Source organism: Rhizophagus irregularis, chromosome 22, assembly GCF_026210795.1.
Source record: "Rhizophagus irregularis chromosome 22, complete sequence".
Lineage (NCBI taxonomy): Eukaryota > Fungi > Glomeromycota > Glomeromycetes > Glomerales > Glomeraceae > Rhizophagus > Rhizophagus irregularis.
In genome coordinates this window covers 896,877-921,532 of record NC_089450.1, presented here as the reverse complement: position 1 = coordinate 921,532, position 24,656 = coordinate 896,877, and the positions used below count along the sequence as shown (strand labels likewise).

Below are 24,656 nucleotides of genomic sequence, written 5' to 3'. Positions count from 1 at the left end.
TTTTAACAAGTGAAATTTTTTTGATAGAGAATTTCATTACGAATTTTTTTTTAATTGAGGGAGGTTTCCTTGATAAAGAATTTCTTTTGGGAATTTTTTTAATAGGTGAAAGTATTTTTTGACGGAGAATTTTATTAGAGAATTTTTTTTTAATAGGGGGATTGTTTTTGATAGAGAATTTCATTAAAGAATTTTCTTAAATAGATTTCGCTGAGAATTTTTTTTTTTGATAGAAATTTCATCATAGAATTTTTTTTTGATATAAATAATTTCGTTAGTGTAAATTTTTTTAACAGGGAGATTTTTTTTGATAGAGAATTTCGGTAAAGATTTTTTTTTTAATAGGAGAGAAGTTTTTTTTTTGGTATAGAAATTCTTTTGAGAATTTTTTTTAATAGGTGGTAAGAATCTTTGAATTTTTCTTTAATCGGGATATTTTTTTTGATTGAGAATTCATTAGAGAATTGTTTGTTGAAAAATTTTTTTATTTTTTTGATGGAGAATTTTGTTTAGAAATCTTAATAGAAAGTTTTATTGAAAATATTTATAAAAAATTGATTGAAAATTTATTGGAAAATTTTTTATTAAATTTACAATTTTAATAAATTTTTACTTCTCTTCATCTTCCCATCACTTCTTTTCATCTCCCATCGCTCCTTTTCGTCTCCCATCACTCCTCTTCGTCTCCCATCACTTCTCTTCGTCTCCCATCACTCCTTTTTATCTCCCATCACTCCTCTTTGTCTCCCATCATTCTTTTCGTCTCCCATCACTCCTTTTCATCTCTCATTATGTCCTATTTCTCCTTTTTGTTTCCTATCACTTCTCATTACTCTTTTTTACTCCCTTTCATCTTCTATTACTTTCCATTACTCCACTGTTATTTCATTTTTTTATTAGCTACTTATCTTTTTTATTTATTGTTATTGTTTCTTTTATTTGTACACTTCAATAAAAATAAATATGGTGATTTTTTTCTTTAAAATCGTAAATGTGTGACTTAAATTTTAATATTTGCAAATAAAATTTCATTAAATAAATAATTATCATTATTGATGTTTATCAAAAGTTAATATGCTGACTGCCAGTTCTTATAACAGGTACCCGCCGTTTCTTATAGCGGGTACCTGCCATTTCTTATAATGGGTACCTGCCATTTCTTATAGCGGGTACCCGCCGTTCCTTATAACAGGTACCCACCGTTCCTTATAACAGGTACCCACCGTTTCTTATAACGGGTACCCGTCATAACATATAACGTATATAACGCCATGAAATATAGCGTATTAAACGCTATTTTTTGCAACAGGTTACCCTGAAACAGACAGAACAGGGTAACCCACCGTGAAATATAACGTATACGCGCTACAAAACATAGCGTATACACGCTATGTTTTGCTACGCACTTTTGACCATGGCGGCTTTCCATAACGAGTGTCACGGACAACGCATTTATTTTTGACAACTTTTTTTTTTGAATTCAAGATTTGATGTATATTTACATTCATTAATAATATATTACATGACCATCAACCATCAATCCATCCATCCATCATACACGCCCAGTAGTATAGTGGTATCGTTTCGAAATTGTTGTTTACTCAATGTTTTCATAATCAAAAAAGTAATCTTTTTGGCGTAAAAATCATCATGTAATCACCACTGTGGTATAGTATATTTTGAAACATCATCTTCTAAATGGTTTGATCTGCAAAAGAATTTTCTTAAAAAAAAATTTCATTTCATATTTTAAAATTATTTGGTAATTAGAATAAAGTGAAAAAAAAATAAGGTTTTTAGACAGGTCAATTCTATCAATCTCTTTACAAATTGGATATAAGTCGCTTTTTATAAAACATACGGTAATATCACAAAAAAAAAAAATGTGGAACATCCGATCGAAAAGAATTGTGTTCCAATTTTAGTAGCTTACAACTATAACATATGAATGACGAGATAATAGATGAGGTGAATGTGGGGTGATAATGAGTCTAGTGTCTTAGGTTACCCAGTTACCCTGCTTTTTTTTAGGTAAACAAATTTGATTCACTTTAGAAAAAAGAGTTAATGGAAGAGTTTCAAAATATTTTGACGCATTAATGCATATGATGCATATGATGCATTAATGCGTAAAAAAAAAGAGTTCGTTTTTTTTAATCAAATGAATTTATTTGTAAGAGTATGTATAGTTTTGTATGATTTTATAGTATGTGTATGTACGGATTATAATTGTAGTTGGAAGAAAAAAGAATAATTTTTCAAAAGAAAACAGTAAAGAAATACGTGCATTTAAACGCATTTAAACGCGAAATATAAACATAATTTTCTATTACTTTTTTTTTCTTTTGAAATTGTATCATAAAAAAAGACACATTTATAAATTCAATAGATTTAAAAGAATCTTTAAAAGGAACAATACCTTTTAAATTTACATCTTTTTCTTTCAAAAGTAAAAATCATTAATAAAAGTAACAGAGTTTTTAAAATCTGCATAATCTCAAAAACAAGCCAATAATTCATTAGTGCTAGAAATTATTGTTCAAAAAGCATTAACTTTTCTCCTTCAATTAATTTTTTAGTTCTTTCTTTTCTAAATTCTGGTATTAAACCCATGGAACTAATTAAATTTGCTTGATCAATTTCTTTATCTATTAATTTTCACTCTTCGCTTAAAAAATTAGTATTATCATAATTTAACTTAACAATTAAATTATTAAATAAATTCTTGAGACAATGAAATTCCATGCTTGGTAAACAGCATTTGTTATGAATTTCGATCATGTGGTATTTAATGAGGTGTATTATTTATTTATTTTGACGCCCTTGATTAAGAAATATAAGAAAGTAAAAAAAAAAAAATGCAGGGATTAAGTTTTTATTATTAATTTTGGCCAGAATTACAAAGAATCTTAATTCTGGCTGAAGTTATATATTACTTATATATTCAAATAAAAATATTTTATATTTATTTTCAATTTTTCATGACCTCTATGACTTAAAACTAAGATGAACAATTAAAAAATATAGTGTATATTAGTTTTATTAGCATGAAAAATTTTTTAAACATAATTTTATGGTTTTCATAATATAAAAATTTCATCAATAACCCGGCTTTTAATTTTCTTTTTTCAAAAGTTTTGTTCAATTTTTAATAAATTCTCACCCGTCATGATAGTAAAAATATAAAATTTTTTTTTAAGACTTAACAAAAACTTCGATTTGCAAATTTAGATCAGGGAGTATTTAAGAAGGGAAATTTGATTTTGCTTTTAAAAAGTCAACTATGAGAAAAGAAGAAACTGGAGAAGCGTTAGAAAGGGCCTTATTACATTCATGAAGTTTTGGCTTACAAATTAAGAACCACGGAAGCAAAAGTGTTGAGTGTCGAATTGTGAATTTTTTGGTAAAATTAATTTTTAAACTCAAATTGATATGTATAATATGTTTCTCTTATTTTTAGGTTCAAATTTTTTTGATAAAATAATAAAAAATATTTTATTTTCGAATGGTTAAAAATATATACAGTACATAAAAGTAATTGCAACTTACTTGATTTGGTTTATTATTTACCACTTTCTTTTGGTAGCATTTATAATTTAGTATGATCTTATGGTCGATTATTTGGTTATATCGGAATATGTCAAAGCCCAGCCGGTGATAACAGATTGGATAAAGTTAAATGACCTACGTAAACACAAATTTTGTAATATAAACGTGCACTTTCTAATATAGTACACCGAGGCTGCGGTTGTTTCGTCAACAATTTAATATTTATATAAATAAATTATAATGCTGTATGCATTGTTATAATTACATTTTTGATTAAAAAAAAAATTTTTATTGAAAAATGTAAAAAAGAAATTTTCGGTAAAATGTTTCTTTTATATGACTTAATAAATATTTTATTTGTTGGAAGTTTAAATTCTACCACAGTATCAACCCTTTGCATTTGAAATAACAGTTTTATTTAAAGAGAAAAAAGAAGAGATAATAAAGAATAAAATAAATAAAAAAGAATAATAAAAATAAACTATGAAATTATTAATGAGTATCGTAATATGTTTTATGAGTTTCAAGTAACCATATTCGATGGATATCTATAGTTGGAGAGAGAATAGATATGTTTGAACCTGAAAAATGTAGATTTCAACAATAGGCCATTTGAATCATTGGAAAGAAAGTGTAATAATGATAACTTTAGACCCGGGAATTTCAAATGTAAAGATTTCAGAATGGTTCGCTTGAGAAGAATAAGTCATCGGAGAAAAAGTAGGTAAAATGATAATTTTGATTCCGGGGATGTCAAATGTAAAGATGTCAGAATGGTTAATTTGAGAAGAATTAGTCGTATTAAGCGAGTTAAATAAGGAAGAATTGTTTTGAATGAACTGCGTTGCATTCTGCCCATTATATTGTGGAGGATGTGAGGAATTTGATGAAGCGTTAGGATAAGTTTGAGACAAATCAGAAATAATAACGTTGCCAGATGCATTGGTGTAAGCAGGTGTATTGGTGTAAGAAGCCGGGAATACACCAGTAGCACCACCGTTCGCCATAGGATACCCGTTATTGTAATCACAAGAAGTATTTGCATTATGGTAATTAATATTTGAATTTTCTGAACGAAAATCAGTTGTTTGTGATTGTAAATCACTATTAAATCCATTATTAGTAAAGTTGAGATTATTATCCATTTTAATAAAGTTTATAAATTGTGTTGTTTTGTCTATTATTATGAATTAAATTGTTTTTTTTCATGGTTCTGATGAGATAAAAACAGTCTTTTTATATTTATTTTTTTTCAATAATTTTTCTCTCAAAACTTTTTTATTTTCCCCGAGTTTTAAAATTTTGTTATTGCTTTTTTGTTGTTTGTTTATTTCTCATGTAACAATATGATCGGCGTCGTTTTTAGACCAACAGGAATTAATGTGATATTTCTCATGTGTCTATGATCGGCGGCGCTATTGAACCAATAGGAATTAATGTTATATTCGAAATTTGTAATACTAATGTAAATTGGCCAATGTGCATTGTGTATTACATATTATTTATTGTTTACTTAATCTTCATTTTTTTTTTTTACAACAGTATTTATAAACACACATATCATTCTTGAAAACAATAGTTATATTGGGAAAATTATAGCACAGATGGACGTAATTATTTACGGACGTAATAAGTTCAGTTTGATAGACGTGTTCCATTATGACTAACGTATTGCAGTTTGACAGATGTACTCTCTTATAGTAAAACTAGACGCGTTCCTATTCTCTACAAAAATAAGAGTAGAAAATTTATCTTTTTATTTGTCATCCGTTATACAGGTGATTCTAAAAAATTTAATTGAATGTTGTATCTTAAAACTTTAACATAACTAAATTTGATTATTGAACCCGTTTATCAGCCTTATTTTTTTTTTCGTTTAATTTTCATTTATCAACCTTTAATGTCGTACATCAATCAAAAAAAAAAATTAAGTTTTTTTCTTTCCCAAATGCTAAAACTAATCGACCTCATCTTTAAAACACAAACGCAACACAAATATCATAATAATAATTTATGATTCCAAACAGGGTCTATTTACCAATTTCAGATCTTTAAAGGAAAAAATAAAGTCACATGTAACATTTTCTGATAAAGAAACAAATGAAAGATAAAAAAATTAAATTTAACCTTTTTATATAGAACATAACAACAATTTTTTCTGAGATGAACTCTAAAAAAAAAAATACAGTAGTAAGTAAATAGTAATAAAAATGATAATATAATAAAATGATAATAAAATAGCAATTAAATAAACGTAAACAATAAATAAATATTAAATAACTTTAACATATCCGATTTTCGGAAGATCGATTTTTTATTCTCATTCATATGAAAAACATGATAATGTCTTTTGTTTTGGTTCACGAGGTCTCATTGATATGGTTTAAACATTTTATTATATGAATCGAAACTCTTAACTCTTTTCGTTGAAATCTTTAATATTTCCAAATAAAGATATTTGAAAAGTTATCAATAGTAGCGGGTAAAAAAAGTAAGTGTGACGATATTCCCTATAAAAACGAAATGTGTTAAATTTATTTTAAATTCGTGCTCATGTGTAATAAATGTCTAAAAAAGCACCATTTTGTTTAATTTTTGTTTTTTTGTAATAAGACATAAATCGGATAAAATGGTGCTTTTTTAGATATTTATTACACATGAGCACAAATATAAAACAAATTCAACACATTTCGTTTTTATAGGGATTTGGAAAAATTATGGATGATATTTAATAGTGTTAATAGTAGTGATGAATAATTTGTTTGACTCCGTTCTTTTTTCCCCTTCTTTTAATTCCCTAGTATTATATTTAATGTGGATTTACGCCAAATTTATTTTAATATTTACCTCATTAGTTTTTTTATATGCAAATATGCAAAATACACATAATACATAGTTTTTTGGGCCCGATTCTCGCGAAGATGTAAGAAAAAAAATTGGGAACAGAAGAGCTTACAATATTTGACAAAAACATCGATAAAATGCCTGTTCATGTGAATCAGACAAGAAGTTTACCATTGATCTACAAGGACTGCCTGTGACATTATATAGAGCTAACTCCCAATATTCTTTTACTATTACAAGGAAGACATAGTAACTGAGCCATCCTAAAGTGATCAGTACAGGAGTATCCACTCGAAGAAGGAATGATGTATCCCAAGCAAGTATACTTAGTTCAAAAGTGCAACCTACAGCCAGCAAGTGGGGAACACAAACTAATATGCCCTTATTGCACATAATTATAAATTGTGCACATACTTCCATTTTCTTTAAATGTCAGTATTTCCTTTTGAAAGTTCAATAGTCTTCAAAAAGATTTAATGGTTTTATATTTTATGAAAAAGTGGAGAGTCCCTATATTATTACATACTAGGTTCCTATGTCCGGTAAAAAAAAACTGAGAAATAGAATAATTTTTTTTCAAATTATAAGAGAAAGCAGAAAGACAAACCTACTATCTAGGAAAAGTGAAATTATTTCATTCTTCTTTGACGTACATTTGTAGTATTGACGCTATTTAGGAATACTTTTTGAAATTATTCTTAAAATAAGCTTCCCTGAAAGTAATATTTTAAGAAATCGAAAAATAAAGAATGTTAATATTTGATTTGTAGTTTAAAGGGAAGAAAGAGAGATCGCAAAATGACAGCAATATTCTAATCAAATCCATTGGAAGAATCATGTGTTCTTCACCTAAAAACCTTTTTTTCGTACCTATTCTATCCGGAACAATTGAGGAAACCTCTGGAGCTCTTCGCACAAACCACTTCGACTTCCGTTACGCTTTCTTGAAGAAAAGGATTCAATTGAGATTGGCAAAAAATTGGACCTACTTAATATTAATTATGTCAACTTTAATTCTTACTTTCAAATCAGCATCAGCGACTTCGGAAGTACGTGAGAACTTTAGACTTGTTAAAGCATCCGATAATCCTGCTTTTCGACAAGATAAGAAGCTAGAATGGCAGAAATTCGAAAAGTTTAACGCCAAATTTTTGGCGCTGCGCCTCAGTCACTTCAAGGTAGCAGGGTATGATAAGATAAAGTTGAAGGACCTTCTCAAGGGTGCGAATATCTCCGAAGACCTTCTAGATATCGAAGTTGTCCTTCCGAAAAAGTCAAACTGTAATAGTTTGTCACATCGATATCAAGTTATTAATTTCTTATCTTGTGATATAAAAAGGCACATCAATCTCAAATGCTAATCTGATATTGTTTCAGTCACTAAATACAACGAGGGTGAAACAGCAGAAGATAACAATGAAGGTATAGAGGGATTTACCAAACTTAAGAATGAGAATACTTTCAAATTAAAGTCGAAGGAAAGTTTACCGGATGAGGATACTGCAATGACCGCAAGAGTGCGACTTCATATCTTGCTGTGTTTATTGAACAGGCTATTGCAAAAATAGTTGATTTATATTAGAGAATGGGCTTTAATAAAAATTTATTCTTTATAGAACACGAAATTTGCAATCAAATTATGTTAAACATGCATCTAAATGCGGCTGGTGCATATTCGGATGCTTTTCCGACGAATCCGAAATTGTCTTCATAAATCAGCAAGTGAAAAGAAAGAACTAAATCTATTAATCGGGTTAGAATTAGGGGATGCGAAGTTTTATAGATTCCCAATCGATTACTCAAAAAAATTTAGTGTCATTGTGCTGCAACTAGAACGTGATTTGATCCCTCGACTTCAAAATATTCTCGATAACCGCGGATTCAAAGTTACGCTAAAATTGATTAGAGATATATTATCTGATTGCCATAAAAATGGCTAGGATTAGGGTTAAGATTTGGGTTAAAAATTTGACTTTAAATATTAAGATTCGAAGTAATTATACAGCATAGATAAAAAATTATACTGTATAAAATAAAAAACTACTATACATACAATAACGCATTTACTAAATTTCCATAATATTACATATGAAAGTTATTACTACTAAAAGATTCGTTCCGTTATTGAAATTGAGTTTACAAGTTATCTGTAACATATTCGATAACTAATGGAAAAATTAGTCTTCAAGTGGATTGCTTTAGGTGATGAAGTAATTACAATGGTTACTATTTGCATTGGTGTGAAACGTTATTACTTAATTCGTGATCCGCGTAAAAAGTAGAGAATCTAATTATTAAAAACCGGGGTTAAGTTATATATAGTAATATATAATAGCGCGGAATCTGAAGACGCGGCAAATTAAAGTACGAATTTTTTAAATATGATGTAAAAACTAAAACCATTAGCATAAAATTATACCATTTGGCTAACTTCTTACTGGAAGTCCGGTAAAATTTTCAATAATTAGAAATAACTTTCCTATGAGCCTAAAAGTAAAAATCCATTATTCGCAACGTTAAAAATAAGGCATTTTTTACCTTTAAGCCTATAAGTAAGTCATTTATAGTGCTCAAAAAATTTACCGGACTTTCAATAAAAAGTAAGCCAAATAACATAATTTGATGGCAATAAACTTAGTTTTTATATTATATTTTAACAATTAGTACTTTGGTTTGCCATGACGTCAGATTCTACGCTATTATATAATTACCCCGATTTTTGATATAGGACTCTCTACTTTATTTGCGGATCACGAATTAAGTATCATGCGCCGTGAAAATCATTGATATCCATAGTTCCCCGTGAAATAACTATTACTTATTATCAAGAGCGTAGTGAATGACTACTAAGTAAGTAGCGTTTTAATGTTGTTTAGCCTATTAATTTATGATTAAATATTAATGACTGGTATTTGTTCAGTAATTGACTTACAATCTGGTATTCTTTTTTTCACCATTTTGAAAATGACGTTAAATTTACAAACTATATAATTTTTAAAATAAAATATTTATATGAATTTAATTAGTTTATTGAAACTAATTTTGGATAAAATGATAAAAAATTAACAATTTCTGAGGGATAACATCAATGGTTCAAAAGAAAAGTTTTTTAATCAAAATATATGATTTGAAATAAAAATATAGTATAACTACATTTATTGTATGTAATAAATATTAAATTGTTGACGAAACATAAACACAATTTTAATCCTCGATATCCTTAGTAAATTGAACGAGGATTATCAGAGGAAATTGATTTACACAAATGATCAAAAAATTAATTTTAATTTTGCATTGATAGTGTAATGCCGTAGTATACATAGTAAATTTATTAATTGTGGGGCGCAGTATTATATTTAATCTTAGTATATAAAATTTTAATTTATTTTTAGTTGTATTTATAATTTGACCGAAAAGTCGTTAAACTATTGATCAGGTGAATCAAGGATAATTGGTCCGAAAAGACTTTAAACTATTAGTCACATGATTTAAGGATAATTATTGATCCGAAAGGTATAGGATTGAGTAGATCATTACGAAAAAGGTATTACAAATCATAATTAAGGAGTTAATGATGATCTTACGAAAAATAGGAAATCATAAATATTTTGTGGAAATACTTTGAAAACAATGGAATCACTTTTAAGGTAATGGAACTACTTTGGCGTGGGCGTATGCAAAGTTGATCCATATATATAAATAGACTAGTTCAATAACTGACCATGCATGTAGGCTGAAAATTTTTTAAAAAAAGTTGCATTTTATGAAAATAAATTGTATAAAAAAATAATTATAAAAAGTCTCTGTTTCGCAACTAAGAAGATATTTTAATTCATAAATAATAGATATAATAACAAACATAATTTGTAAATCTATTAAAAATGAATAATAATAACTTTATTAATAATGGATTTAACAGTAATTTACAATCTGAAATCTTTACATTTGAAATTCCTGGGATCAAAATTATCGTTATACCTACTTTTTCTCCAATGGCTTCCTCTTTTCAAACGAACCATTCTGAAATCTTTACTTTTGATATTCCCGGATCCAAAGTTATCATTATCACACTTCTTTTCAATAATTAATAGTTGATATTCTCAGGTTCAAATTATCAACTCTGTTAAATTATTCATCGAATATGGTTACTTGAAATATTTTTGTACGTACTAAAATCATCATAATTTATTTTTATTACAGTACCGCACTGCTAAGATACCCCTTTTGAGAATATCTCCCACTTAAAATATTCGTCTTAACATATCAAATTTGTAATATGATATGTGGATTTATTTAATTTCATAAAATCAGCATATTGAAGATGTACCCCGAGTATTATACAATTTTTAAAACCAGGTATTTTGTATTATACCCGGACTATCTTAAAAACAGTGCGGTATGGCATTCTTTTTATTTATTTTTTATTTTTATTATATCTCCTCTTTCTCAGTATTTCAAATGTAAAGGGTTGATATATTTATTAATTATATTGAATCATTCTGAATTTTTTTGGTTGTAGAATGACATTTCATATTTATTCTTCCAAATTTTCTCACCTCGTCTTTAAATAAATATATACAATTTTTTTAATCAAATAATGGTCTGAAGTATAAAAATTCAGTATAACTGTATAGTTGTGTGATAATCTTTCGGTACATATAAGAGAAAAAAACTTGTACCGTTCGAATTCTAAATGTCACGTGATTTGATGATGTAATTCCGATAATTCTTAATTTCTACAGTACCGATAGTAACCTTTATTTTAGTAAACTACGATATATATATATAAATGAAAATGAAAGAAAATATCTTCATATACTGTAGACGCAATTAGTGGTATTCGTCATGTCAAATTTATTAAGACGGAATACAAAAGTTATTATTTTCTCATTTTTTTCCTTTCTTTTTTTATTTAAATGATAAAATTAATTAAACGGTAAAACTAACCTTTACCAATTAATTCAATTAGCTGAAGGTTTACAACAAAGAGAAATGCACAATCTGTATAGTACAATGCGAAGTCATTGAACATAATACCGAAAATTATGATATTAATATAGACTCTTTAAAAAATGTTTTATATTTCCATGATTTTTCCGTGAATGTCATGGAATTTATAGCCTTTAAATCATGGAAATTTTCATCTCTCTAACACGGATATCTGTGAATGTATCATTTTCACAGAACTTTTACGAAAGCCACGGAAATATTCGGATAAAAATTTTTATAGGGAGAAGAAAGAAAGTTAGCTCTTAAAGAGAGCGAATTTCAAATTTTTGCTAAAGAGGCTGCAACCAGAAAGGCAATTTCTGAAGCTGAAGCACTGGAATTACCGTAGTTAATTCAGGTAAAAAAATCAAAAATAATTATTGTAATACAAATGATGATTTGTTGCACGTGATAAATAATAGTGTAGAACATCATCTGTATAAGTCTATATACTATTTTATGTACAATATAATTGGCTTGGACGAAACTCCTGTACTATCCACGTGACTGAATTTTTTTTTTTCAGAAATATAGTGTCCTTCGTTTCCGGATATCAAATTAAAAAACGATGTTTTCAATTTTCATATTTATCGCAGAATTTTTTGATGGTGGATCCTCTAATAATAAAATACAACAATAAAAAACAACCAAAGGAAAAGCTAGTAAAGTTGATCAAAAATGTAACTATCGTAACAACTGCGTAATGATTCTTTCAATAATTGACCACAATTTGACGTTTTGACGGTATATTTTTCATAAAAATGAGATTTGGGTTTAACAAATACTTTATTTGAACGTTTAAATACCATCTTACAAATAGGAAATAATAAAAGATGATAAAAAAAAAATAAAGCAATATACTATGATAATAATAATGCGAATAATATATTTTGTGAGAACATATCAAATGAATAAGTTAAGCCTAAAAATGTTATATATAAAGATTTCATTTAAAGGAATTAATCATTAGAAAAAAGTGTGATAATAATAACTTTGGATCCAGGAATGTCAAATGTAAAGATTCTAGGATGATTCGTTTGACATTAGAGGAAAAGTAGGGGAATTTCAAATGTGAAGATCTCAGTATGGTTAATTTGAGTCATATTGAGCGAGTTAAATAGTAAAGAAATATTTTGAATGAACTGCGTTGCATTCTGGCCATTATATTGCTATTGTGGAGGATGTGGAGAATCTGATAAGAGAGGGTAAGATTGAGATAATTCAGAAGTAGTAACGTTGCCAGGTGTATCGGTATAAGCAGGTGTATCGGCGTAAGGTGCCGAGAATACACCAGCCACCGTTCATCATGGGATACCCATTATTATAATCGCAAGGAGTATTTGCATTATGGTAATTAATATTTGAATTTTCTGAACGAGTATCAGTTGTTTTTGTGATTGTAAATCACCATCAAATCCATTATTAATGAAGTTGAGATTACCATTTTTATTAGATTGTGTTGTCTTATCTATTATTATGAATTAAAATTTTTTTTTTTGATTTTGATGAGAAAAGCAGAGACCTTTTTATTATTTTTTTATACAATTTATTTTCTATACAGGAGACCCGAGTTATATATAAATAGGTCGGGCAGCTCTACGCATTTCTTCAGGGCCGGCACTATGTAATGCTGGTCGGCATTATCCGCAAATGGAGGCGATCTACATGATTTTGGGTAGCTCGACTAGCTCGTGTAGAAATTCGGGATCGGCAGTTTATTATAAATATTCAACCTTTTTATTCAATAACTTTCTTAAGTAAAATAAGTCTACACCTTTTTTGACTAGTTTAAATATAGTGCCCATTAAGTATGGCTATTTGAAAAAAATAATTACATACAATGTAATGAGTAATATATTTTTTAAGTTTACGTCTAAGCAATCATATCAGCGGATTAATCAACGTGTTAATTTTTGATATCTTTGTAAGCCAAAAATATAATAAATATGATTCTGATAATATTGATAATATCTGTTATGGATCTCACTTTACACAATAATTTCTGATGTGTACAATGAAATAGTGAAATAGTTATATGACTTGAAAAATATAAAAAATAGACAATTTTATAAAACAAATTTTTTAAACAATATTCATTGAGTTTTAAAAATACTTTTAAATATTCATAGCTATTGTGGCTATATAAATTTTCTATTTTACATTTTGTTTTATTAAAGCATACTTACTTTCTAATCATACACACTAAAATTACTATGCAGGGTTTTTTGTTAGTGAAATGGTTTTTTTTGCGTCTACTTTATAAAGTTTCGCAAAATGTAGATTTTTACTCAACTTATCAGGAGTCTATCAGGTGATTTTCGGAAAATCTTTCAGATTTAGCATTTAACGCAAAGTAACCAAATCCGCCGATATGTATTCCAAATTATTAAATTCTCCCTAACTAGAATGTCTACAAACTTTTTGATATTAAGTACTACCTCTTGTATTGTCGTTATAAATTATAATTTAAGAAATTTCCTATAATAGCAGACTTAGAATAGCAGACCACGGACTCTAATAGTAGGTATAAGTTTAAAGGAAGACTAGTAATCTATCTATATAATAATATTCATTCGTTTTTTTTTTACTCTCAAATAAGTTACATGTCATTGACAATATAGATCTTTGATTATTTTCTTGATGTGACGTAATGTACAAAACTGATCAACTACTTTAATATCAGAATTTGGAAGTTATTTAAGTTATTTTTTCTTGGTTCAACTACTTTAATATCAGAATTTGGAGTTATTATTAGGAAGTTATTGTCTTATCTGTTATACATGATTCCGTAGAATGTCGTACTGAATATAGACCAAATAAAAGCAAACAAATATAGTATAGTTTAATACTCAACTTTACTATCGACGTCCTATTGTAACAACAGTGTAACGATTCTCACATTTTGATACTACAGTATCATAAACAATAAATGTGATTTAACTGAAATAAATAATATAATTTATTGCTTGCGTTAAACCTTTTACATTGAAATACCAGTTTACAAGAGAGAAAATATAATAAAAAAGGAAAAAGAATAAGGAATAATTAACTTTGGTAATTGGTACTATTAATATTTTTGTGAAAATCAGATAGTAATGAATATATCAAATTTAAAGATTCATTTGAGGAAAATTAATTACGAGAGAGAAAGTATGATCATGATGACTTTGAAATCAGGGATATCAAGTGTAAAGATTTCAGAATTGTTGGGAGATAAAGTAGGTATAATGATAATTTTTAGTCCAGGAATACTAAAAGTAAAGATTCCAGAATGATTCGTTTGAGAAAAATTGAGTTGTGGCGGTGCATTATTCTGCGGAGCATATTGTGGTAGGTTTGGTGAAGGCAAATTAGTATTTCTAGCTATATTAGCCGGATCGTTTACCATGTTACTGCCATTATTATAAGAATTCTCCGTTTGATCTTGGTTTGGTGGCTGATTAAATCCATTGTCGGTAGGGTTAAAATTATGATTATTATCCATTTTGTTACAGAGTAGAATTTAAATTGATTTTTTGAAAGAAATTCTATATGTTATTATAGAAGACGAAAAAGAAGTGACAGACGGTTAAAAATGTCGTCTTAATATACTGAACTAATATTTATTAATATACTGAAAAGCAAAGGATATCTATAATTATTTAAAATAAATTGGAACAAACGGGTCAAGCAATACTTATTCCTATAAAGGATAAGCTGCCCTTTGTGGATTTTTTTTTAATTTTTAATTTTTGAATTTTATGAAGGATAAGATTTTTTGTCCTTTGAAAAAAAAAAGATACTAATTTTTTGAAGAATAAGTCTGTCATAAGTCTGCCCCATTTATATGTGCCAAGTCGTACAATTTTTGTGTGCGTATAAAGACAATGCTTCAATGAAATTATGGTTATATTTAAATGATCAACAATAAAACGGGCGTTATAATTAACATATATGGAATTATGAATTATGATTTTAATCTGAGGCTTAATCTGAATCTAAGGCACATCATAATCTATTTTGACAATTTATCACACAGTTTAATAATTCACATCACATGATCATAATATAATATAATTTCTTAATAATTCCGACCAGAATTAAGATAATTATAAAGTGGACAAAATTGTCCGGGAACAAATTTAATAAAATATTTAATTTACAAGCAGCTTAAATGACACTTTTATTATTAAACTAAAATAAGAAACTAGCAAGTTGAAACCTAAAAAAATATATTATTAAGGACTACCTCACAAAAATTTAACGAAATAGCCGGCATTACACCCTATAAAAACGAAATGTGTTAAATTTGTTGTTCATGTGTAATAAATGTCTAAAAAAGCGCCATTTTGTTTAATTTTCGTTTTTTTGTAATAAGACATAAATCAGAAAAATGGTGCTTTTTTAGACATTTATTACACATGAACAATACATTTCGTTTTTAAGGGGATACATTTTAGCTGAAGTTAGTAGTTGTGACAGATAATATTGACAAATAGGATTTTTACTACTTGAAACGCGGAGCCTGTGATGAAAAGGCCACGTGATTTTCCGTGACATTTTTCAACATGTACTTATACCACAATATAATATAGCGAATATACCGTCCATAATGTTGATCAACCTATCAAAATATCAAAATTTCTGTGCAATATTTTTATACCCGCAACATTTTGAAAAAAAATTTAGAATTAATAATGTTAATTGCCGATTCGCCACTCAGCGATATCGGCAATCTATAATTAATCTCGTCGGACATTTTATATTAAATACTATTGCTTCTGAATGGTGTTTGCACAAGTTTGAAAACGTTTTGTTGTAATATAAATGCCCTAAAAATACATTTAAAAAAGGTGTTACATTACTTAGGTATAGTTTTATAAAACTGGTAAACTAAAACATTGCCAAAAAAAAAAATTTTTTATTTTCTTTTTTTTTAAAACATTATTTTGTTAATCTAAGCAAGAATATACCGTATATTATATAATAGTACATAAAAACCTTGTAAAATTTGCAAAATTCGCGAATAATTGGTGTAAAGTTACCTAAAATATGAGCTGGAATGGTGACTTCCTCCAAAGTAAACTCTTTAAATTTTATAACAAACGAAAAAAAAATTTTTTTTTGTGACATATTCACGTTTGGCATTATTGATTGGCAAAGTATGGTTACATTAAGCATGACTTATGTAGGACAAAATCGGAGTTGAAATGTGCCGATCAACGTCATTCATATAAGAACTTGTGACGGATCTACTAATCAATTTGTATTCGGATTGGCAATTAATACAATTTGCTAAAATTTTCAATTATTTTAATATAATTTATTATTTTTTAGCAGGTTCTATATAATAAATCTATGTCACGCGTTTCATGTTCATTTTTTACCGTTTATTATTGTTGGCGCATCCGGTTACAATCACGTGAATTTAAGCAACGTCATTTGACTTTTAAATTATTATTGCAAAATAATATTTAATAGTTATTCGGCTCGAAGTGCCGAATAAGTAATTTATCCGGTATCCCATGATTTGAATATACACGAATTTTTGCCTTTTATTATAACCATTTTTAATTATAAAAAATCACGTGATACCGGTCATTAAGCTAGACTCCTATATTTTAAAACCCCATTAACAAAATTATTATTTTTTTTTAAGGTAATGAGACTTTAATTAAAGCTATATATTGTTTATTAAACTTTATTAAACTTTATATATTTATTATAAATAAAAAATGATACATGATAAATTTAAAGTAAAATATACTGCCTAAAATTAATCTACAGACTAATTTCGTATCAAGCACTTGCAATAAGACCGTACCATTTAACCAAATTTAACTTTAAAATTTGAATAATTTAGTTAAATTTTAGAACAACTAAATGTCAATGTAATATTCTTAAAAATAATTTAGTAATAATTTAGTGATAATGGTCTTAACAATTTTAGATAATTAAATATAAATATAGTATTTTTTATGATAATTATTAAACAATAATTTAGTATAAATGTAATAGTTTTCTATAACAATTAAGTAATAATTTAATGATAATAATCATGCTAATTTTATACGATTGAGTGTAAATATAGCATTTTCTATAACAATTGAGTAATAATTTAGTAATAGTCTTAATAGTTTTGGATAATTGAATGTAAATGTATTAGTATTCTTTATAATAATTGAATAATAATTTAATAATAATCATAGTCTTGACAGTTATAGATAATTGAGTACAATTTAATAATAATAATGAATTGACAATTTAATTGAATTTATATGTATAGTCGCACCTCCATAAGTGCATGCGGCCATGCATGTGCACTTAAAAAGGGTGTGCATTTAAGGAATAACCAATAGAAAATTGATATTGTTACACATTAGCAATCTAAAAGAACTTTATTTATTTAAATTCAATTTTATTTTTTTATTTTTGCTACACCATTATGCTGATATTTATTTGATGCAGACTAGTGTTAATTTTTCAATAAAAAGTTACTGTGCGGATGGTGCACAATTTATTGTGCGACAAAGTGGCATTGTTATACTGCTATAATAGGTACTGTAATACATATACGCCCAATCACATAAGGATATTTCAAAATTTTTTGTGCGCATGCCGCACATCCTTTCTAAAAAAGGTGTGCGCAAAATTTTGATGCGCACAGCGAAAAATAAAACACTGTTCGTGGCATATTGAATTAAAAAAAAAAAAATTTTTTTCAAAAAATTTTTTCTCAATAAAATAAATTTCTAAAATAACCAAATGGGAACTTACCTTAGTAATTTAAATATCTCAGATAAAGATATTGATACAATAAATACCAAAAATTGTTGTAAACCATTTACTGAAGAATTATGGTGTAAAGAATGTATTAATTCTTTAAAAAGATCAGCAGAAAATGGTGATAAAAATGCTATGAATAGTTTAGCCATATGTTATAAAAATGGAAAAGGAACAGAAAAGAATTTAAAAAAATCCTTTCATTGGTATCAAAAAGCAGCAGAAAATGATGATAAAAATGCAATGAATAGTTTAGCCATATGTTATGAAAATGGAGAAGGAACAGAAAAGAATTTAGAAAAAGCCTTTTATTGGTATCAAAAAGCAGCAGAAAATGGTCATACTGATGCAATGATTAATTTAGCCAATAGTTATTATTGTGAGATAGGAACAGAGAAGAATTTAGAAAAAGCCTTTCATTGGTATCAAAAAGCAGCAGGAAATTGTGATAAAAATGCAATGAATAGTTTAGCCATATGTTATGAAAATGGAGAAGGAACAGAAAAGAATTTAGAAAAAGCCTTTCATTGGTATCAAAAAGCAGCAGAAAATGGTGATGAAGATGCAATGAATAGTTTAGCCATATGTTATAAAAATGGAGAAGGAACAGAAAAGAATTTAAAAAAATCCTTTCATTGGTATCAAAAAGCAGCAGAAAATGGTGATGAAAATGCAATGAATAGTTTAGCCATATGTTATGAAAATGGAGAAGGAACAGAAAAGAATTTAGAAAAAGCCTTTAATTGGTATCGAAAAGCAGCAGAAAATGGTAATGAAAATGCCATGAATAGTTTAGCCATATGTTATAAAAATGGAGAAGGAACAGAAAAGAATTTAAAAAAATCCTTTCATTGGTATCAAAAAGCAGCAAAAAATGGTGATGAAAATGCAATGAATAGTTTAGCCATATGTTATGAAAATGGAGAAGGAACAGGAAAGAATTTAGATAAAGCCTTTCATTGGTATCAAAAAGCGGCAGAAAATGGTCATACTGATGCAATGATCAATTTAGCCTATAGTTATTATTGTGAAATAGGAACAGAAAAGAATTTAGAAAAAGCCTTTTATTGGTATCAAAAAGCAGCAGGAAATTGTGATAAAAGTGCAATGAATAGTTTAGCCATATGTTATGAAAATGGAGAAGGAACAGAAAAGAATTTAGAAAAAGCCTTTTATTGGTATCAAAAAGCAGCAGAAAATGGTTATGAAGATGCAATGAATAATTTAGGCATATGTTATGAAAATGGAGAAGGAACAGAAAAGAATTTAAAAAGAGCCATTCATTGGTATCAAAAAGCAGCAGAAAATGGACATACTAATGCAATGATTAATTTAGCCTATAGCTATCATTATTATGAAAAAAGAACAGAAAAGAATTTAGAAAAAGCCTTTTATTGGTATCAAAAAGCAGCAGACAATGGTGATGAAGTAGCAATGTTTAATTTAGGCATATGTTATGGAAATGGAGAAGGAACAGAAAAGAATTTAGAAAAAGCCTTTCATTGGTATCAAAAAGCAGCAGACAATGGTGATAATAATGCAATGAATAGTTTAGCCATGTGTTATGAAAATGAAAAGGGAACAGAAAAGAATTTAGAAAAAGCCTTTCATTGGTATCAAACAGCAGCAGAAAATGATGATATTAAAAATGGAGATGGAACAGTAAGGAATTTAGAAAAAACCTTTCATTGGTATCAAAAAGCGGCAGAAAATGATGATAAAAATGCAATGAATGGTTTAGCCATATGTTATGAAAATGGAGAGGGAACAGAAAAGAATTTAAAAAAAGCCTTTCATTGGTATCAAAAAGCAGCAGAAAATGGTGATGAAAATGCAATGAGTAGTTTAGCCATATGTTATGAAAATGGAGAAGGAACAGAAAAGAATTTAGAAAAAGCTTTTTATTGGTATCAAAAAGCAGCAGAAAATGATGATGAAAATGCAATGAATAGTTTAGCCATATGTTATGAAAATGGAGAAGGAACAGAAAAGAATTTAGAAAAAGCCTTTTATTGGTATCAAAAAGCAGCAGAAAATGGTAGTGAAAATGCAATGAATAGTTTAGCCATATGTTATAAAAATGGAGAAGGAACAGAAAAGAATTTAGAAAAAGCTTTTTATTGGTATCAAAAAGTAGCAGTAAATGATAAAGTAAATTCTAAAAATGAAATTGAATCATGTAATGAATGCAAGCAACCATATACTGATTATCAGTGGTGCCAACAATGTAATACTAGACGATTTCAACAAGATTTTTCAAAGTGGACTAGTAAAAATGAATTTATTGATAAATTTATTCAAGAAGCACAAATAAATGCTAAAAATAGTTATGAAATTTTAGAATGGATACCTTACAATAATTTATCAAGTATTGATCATTATGCTAAAGGAGGATTTAGTGAAATTCATAAAGCTATCTGGTTAGATGGACCTATCTATAGTTGGGACTTTGACAAACAACAATGGTATAGACAAACAGAGTATGAGGTTATTCTCAAAACACTTAATAATTCATCAAATTTAAATAATAAATTTCTAGATGAGGTATAGTATTTATTTTAATAGCAAATTTTATTTTCTTTTGCAAAAAATTTAATAATTTTTTTATCATTTATATAGTGGAAATATCATTATATTTGTCAAAAAAAATCATTTTCAAAATTTATTCAATTCTTTGGAATTACTCAAGATCCGAATAATTTAAATTATATAATTGTAATGAGTTATGCGAAAAGAGGAAGTTTGAGAAAATGTTTGTCTGATATAATTAAATTTAAGTGGCAAGATAAACTACAATTATTGAAAAAAATTATTTTAGGACTTAAAGTAATTCATGAATCAAATTTAACTCATGGTGATTTTCATGATGGTAATATTTTATTATCAGATAATCATGATGAATTATTTATTATTGATTTAGGATTATGTAAACCTATAAGTGAATTGCATAATGATGATGATGAAATTTATGGTGTTTTGCCTTATATGGCACCTGAAATATTAAGAAGAAATCCGTATACTCCAGCAAGTGATATTTATAGTCTTTCAATGATAATGTGGGAATTTACATCAGGTATTCCTCCATTTAATTATAAAGCACATGATCTTGAACTTATCTTGGATATTTGTAATCAAGAAAAACGTCCTGAAATTATAAAAAATACTCCAAAATGTTATGTAGATTTAATGAAAAAATGTTGGGATTCAAATCCCTCCAACAGACCAACCGTAAGAATGCTTGAAAATATTGTATCTGAATGGATTAGGAGTATTAATGGATATTATGAAATGAACAGGGATGGAGAATATAACTTTACGGTACCTAATGTTAATAATCAATTAGAAGATGATATGTTTGAATTTGTAGAAGCAAACAAAACTTTAGTACAAGAACAAGCAAATACTTCTATTATGAAATCTCATCCACAAGCAAATTATACAAGTAGCAAATTCACTAAATTTACTGAAATTTTAGCTCAAGAAAAGTCGGAATTCATAGTTCAGGAAATCGTTAAAGAAAAGTCTGAGTGTTTTGAATGTATAGTTGAAGATTAATGATCTCGTTATTTATTAAATTATTTATCAATTATTATAGAAAAAATATTTATATCATGTAATTTACAATTTTTATGAACTTCCTGACCAGGTTCATTACATTCTCCACATATTCCATATACTTGTGCTTTTTTTCTAAATATTCCATATAAATTATCTTTTTATCTGTATCTTCTGATTAAGTAGTTGAACCAATGGCAACATGAAGCTTTCAATTAATATTATCATCGTTAAAAAATTAAATAATTTTAATTATACAACATATTACTATGTAATAAGAAATAAATTTTTCATGATGTTTTCTTTTATCAATATGCATCTATAAATTCCTTGATTTCTTTTTTGATAATTCCATACTAAATTTTGTATTTTTATTTATTTTTTATTATATTACAATAATGTAAAATAACCTTATTTACCTCAAATGATAAAAATGACAAACGAAAAGTCAAATTTATAATTTCGAATTATTAATATATTTTTTGAGCTAAACGTATTTATTTATTATTTATTAATTAGTACAATACAATCCTGTACAACCTGATCGTTAAATAATTTTTACACCTTATGACCTTACGTTAACCATATATCGCAATCAAAATATTTCTTGTCATTGCACAAAAACAGTAAAAAAAAATGTATATTCTTTTTTTCGTCAATTTTTTTTAAAAAAAAATCAATCAAGAAACTTGGGAATAAAGTCCTAATTAATAATTTTTTAATTATCATTTATTTCCTATTATAGTTAAAATCTGGACAAGTGGCCTGCCACTAAAATGTACTAACCATTATTCATGATAGTTCATATCCATTTTTTTAATTACAAATGAATAATCTAATAATCTAATAAATGATTAATAATTAAAACATACATTTATTATCTACGTTCTTAATATTTTAAATAGAATTTGACCCCTTAAGTAATGAATGTCATCAGGGAATGGCTGCACATATTTTATGATAATTTCTATATTTTAATTAGTAAAAAAGAGGCCACCCATTGTGAATTTATTTTCCACATTATTTATGATGCCGTATCAATTTTTGGTGGCGAGGTGAAAGTTTATTTTCAATATGAAATTTCTGGAAGCTATGGCAAAGGACCTATTGATTGAGCTAAGTCGTCACATATCACACTTTAGTATACATATACTAAAGTGTGATATGTGACGACTTAACCTAGATTATATTACCATAATATGATTGAAATACCACCATATAACTGAGGTACCATAATATGGTTGAAATACCACCATATAACTGAGGTACCAAAATATGGTTGAAATACCACCATATAACTGAGGTACCATAATATGGTTGAAATACCACCATATAACTGAGGTACCATAATATGGTTGAAATACCACCATATAACTTGAATGATGGAGTCTGACTGTCATCATATGGTCTAAATAATGTGATCTAACTGCTGCCGTATGGTCTGGGTGGTTTGGTCGGATTGCTGCCTTTTTTGCTCTCTGGCTGCTTGTTTTACCCCTTTTTTGGTGGGTTTTGTTTACCTGTTGTGTATCACCATTTGGTCTGATTACCACCCGGTGGTTGCGGGGTGGTATCGCCATTTTATTTAACTACTGCCTTTTTTCTCACCGCATTTTCAGCCTCTAGGTTTGATCCTGGTTGCTCTTCCTTCTTGCTGTCCTGGTGCTCTCCCACTACCTCTGCGGCCTGTCTGGTTACCTTTGCATTCGCCTGCTCTCTCTGCTCTCCCCCGCTGCCTCTCTGCGGCCTCCCCCTCCCCCCTAACATGCTCCGTCATGGTCAAACATGCTGTTGTACATTATTGCCAGCATTATTGCCTCCTCGTACGCTAGTCCTGGTGTGAACGCTATTTGGCCGTCTATTATTTGCTGTGTTATCGCTGTGAGACTAGCTGAGTGGGGTAGGTTGATGTTCTGAGCCTGCTGCCACGCCGGGAGATGCTCCTGGAGTTTTAGGTGTTCTGTCGCGCTCGTGCCCATGCCTATCACTTCTTCTGCTAGCTTCTGACCTCCGGTGTCCCACGTTATTAGACATGGCTTGTGGCTTATCTGTTTCAGCCATTCCTGGAAGGCCTCCCTGACGGTTTCTTTTGTGCTGTTATGGTAGAACCTGCTATGTATTTCACTCCTTCCCAGCGTGTATGCTAAGCTCACTGTTTCTGTGGTTTCTGCGTCTTTTTTCTGTACTGCTATGGTTACTCTGATCTCTGCTTGTATTATGTTCTCAAGCTTCCGCCTGTTTGCGTTCATTGTTCCTGACCCCCGCAGTGCTACTACTGCTCGCGCGATATCGTTCATGTACTGTGTGTTTGCTGCTTTTATTTTCTCTACTCGCCCCTCGCTGAAGTTTAGGAGAAATGCATGTTCGAGGCCTGCTAGCAAGGCATATATCGTGGTCTGGGAACGTGTGTCACTTTTTTCGTCAACGCCGGCCTTTACCTGGATGATACAGGTCTGTTGTCCAGAGATAGAGAAGTCGGTTTCTCTGAATAGACAGCCCACGCTCATGCCGCCATGAGTGCGAATGTCTTCGAACACAGGCATCATGAAGTTATTTTCTGGGGCACTGTTATTCCTAGCAAGTCGAGGAGTGTGAAGACGTATTCCGGCCCACTTGCTATTTCTTCTCCGATGTGCCCCTCTGATACTATCCATTCTTTGCCCGCTTTTACAGAAAATGCTAATGCTGCGAACGAGTATGCCAGGTCCGTTGTCTGGTCTAACTTCTCGTGGGCCTTCTGCATCTCCTCCCGCGCTTGCGAGTGGTAGACTGCTGTTATCGTTCTCTCTTCATTGTAGATCCTTAGGGGCTCCTGGAGGCTGTTGTCGTGGGGGGTTAGCCTTGCTGGCTCTGGGTCCGTCTGTTGGGTCATTTTCATCTTACCAATATCCTTGGCTCCCCGTTGCTCTATCCTGTTGGCGCTTCGAATTAAACTTTTTTCTTCCAATTTAATCTGA

At 28.7% G+C, this 24,656-nt stretch overlaps 8 protein-coding genes across 8 annotated transcripts; 3 read left to right on the top strand and 5 right to left on the bottom strand.

Moving 5' to 3' along the window:
- Nucleotides 1-4,166: 4,166 nt before the first annotated feature.
- On the bottom strand, nt 4,167-4,694 carry OCT59_014470 (uncharacterized protein; the record flags this gene model as incomplete). Its single annotated transcript, XM_025329383.2, has 1 exon — nt 4,167-4,694. One exon carries the CDS (start codon nt 4,692-4,694, stop codon nt 4,167-4,169), a length of 528 nt encoding a protein of 175 aa, XP_025170647.1.
- Nucleotides 4,695-6,501: 1,807 nt separating this feature from the next.
- On the bottom strand, nt 6,502-6,813 carry OCT59_014469 (uncharacterized protein; the record flags this gene model as incomplete). The annotated part of the gene is made up of 1 exon (XM_066150041.1): nt 6,502-6,813. One exon carries the CDS (start codon nt 6,811-6,813, stop codon nt 6,502-6,504), a length of 312 nt encoding a protein of 103 aa, XP_066002253.1.
- Nucleotides 6,814-7,229: 416 nt separating this feature from the next.
- On the top strand, nt 7,230-7,961 carry OCT59_014468 (uncharacterized protein; the record flags this gene model as incomplete). The annotated part of the gene is made up of 2 exons (XM_025311538.1): nt 7,230-7,680; nt 7,771-7,961. The coding sequence occupies 2 exons, from the start codon at nt 7,230-7,232 to the stop codon at nt 7,959-7,961; spliced, it is 642 nt and encodes a 213-aa protein (XP_025170648.1).
- A 6,353-nt stretch (nt 7,962-14,314) lies between these two features.
- On the bottom strand, nt 14,315-15,173 carry OCT59_014467 (uncharacterized protein). The gene has a single exon (XM_025329384.2). The coding sequence runs from the start codon at nt 14,864-14,866 to the stop codon at nt 14,519-14,521; it is 348 nt and encodes a 115-aa protein (XP_025170649.1). The 5' UTR covers nt 14,867-15,173; the 3' UTR covers nt 14,315-14,518.
- A 2,953-nt stretch (nt 15,174-18,126) lies between these two features.
- On the top strand, nt 18,127-21,699 carry OCT59_014466 (uncharacterized protein; the record flags this gene model as incomplete). The annotated part of the gene is made up of 3 exons (XM_066150040.1): nt 18,127-20,295; nt 20,764-21,013; nt 21,326-21,699. 3 exons carry the CDS (start codon nt 18,127-18,129, stop codon nt 21,697-21,699), a joined length of 2,793 nt encoding a protein of 930 aa, XP_066002252.1.
- Nucleotides 21,700-22,883: 1,184 nt separating this feature from the next.
- OCT59_014465 (uncharacterized protein) lies at nt 22,884-23,279 on the bottom strand (the record flags this gene model as incomplete). The annotated part of the gene is made up of 1 exon (XM_066150039.1): nt 22,884-23,279. One exon carries the CDS (start codon nt 23,277-23,279, stop codon nt 22,884-22,886), a length of 396 nt encoding a protein of 131 aa, XP_066002251.1.
- A 307-nt stretch (nt 23,280-23,586) lies between these two features.
- On the bottom strand, nt 23,587-24,353 carry OCT59_014464 (uncharacterized protein; the record flags this gene model as incomplete). The annotated part of the gene is made up of 2 exons (XM_066150037.1): nt 23,587-23,793; nt 23,853-24,353. 2 exons carry the CDS (start codon nt 24,351-24,353, stop codon nt 23,587-23,589), a joined length of 708 nt encoding a protein of 235 aa, XP_066002250.1.
- A 43-nt stretch (nt 24,354-24,396) lies between these two features.
- OCT59_014463 (uncharacterized protein) lies at nt 24,397-24,651 on the top strand (the record flags this gene model as incomplete). The annotated part of the gene is made up of 1 exon (XM_066150036.1): nt 24,397-24,651. The coding sequence occupies one exon, from the start codon at nt 24,397-24,399 to the stop codon at nt 24,649-24,651; it is 255 nt and encodes an 84-aa protein (XP_066002249.1).
- Between the last annotated feature and the right edge of the window lie 5 nt (nt 24,652-24,656).

What these genes read in the sequence shown, in the direction of transcription:
- OCT59_014467 (XM_025329384.2), bottom strand. Translation starts at nt 14,866, where the DNA reads ATGGATAATAATCATAATTTTAACCCTACCGACAATGGATTTAATCAG.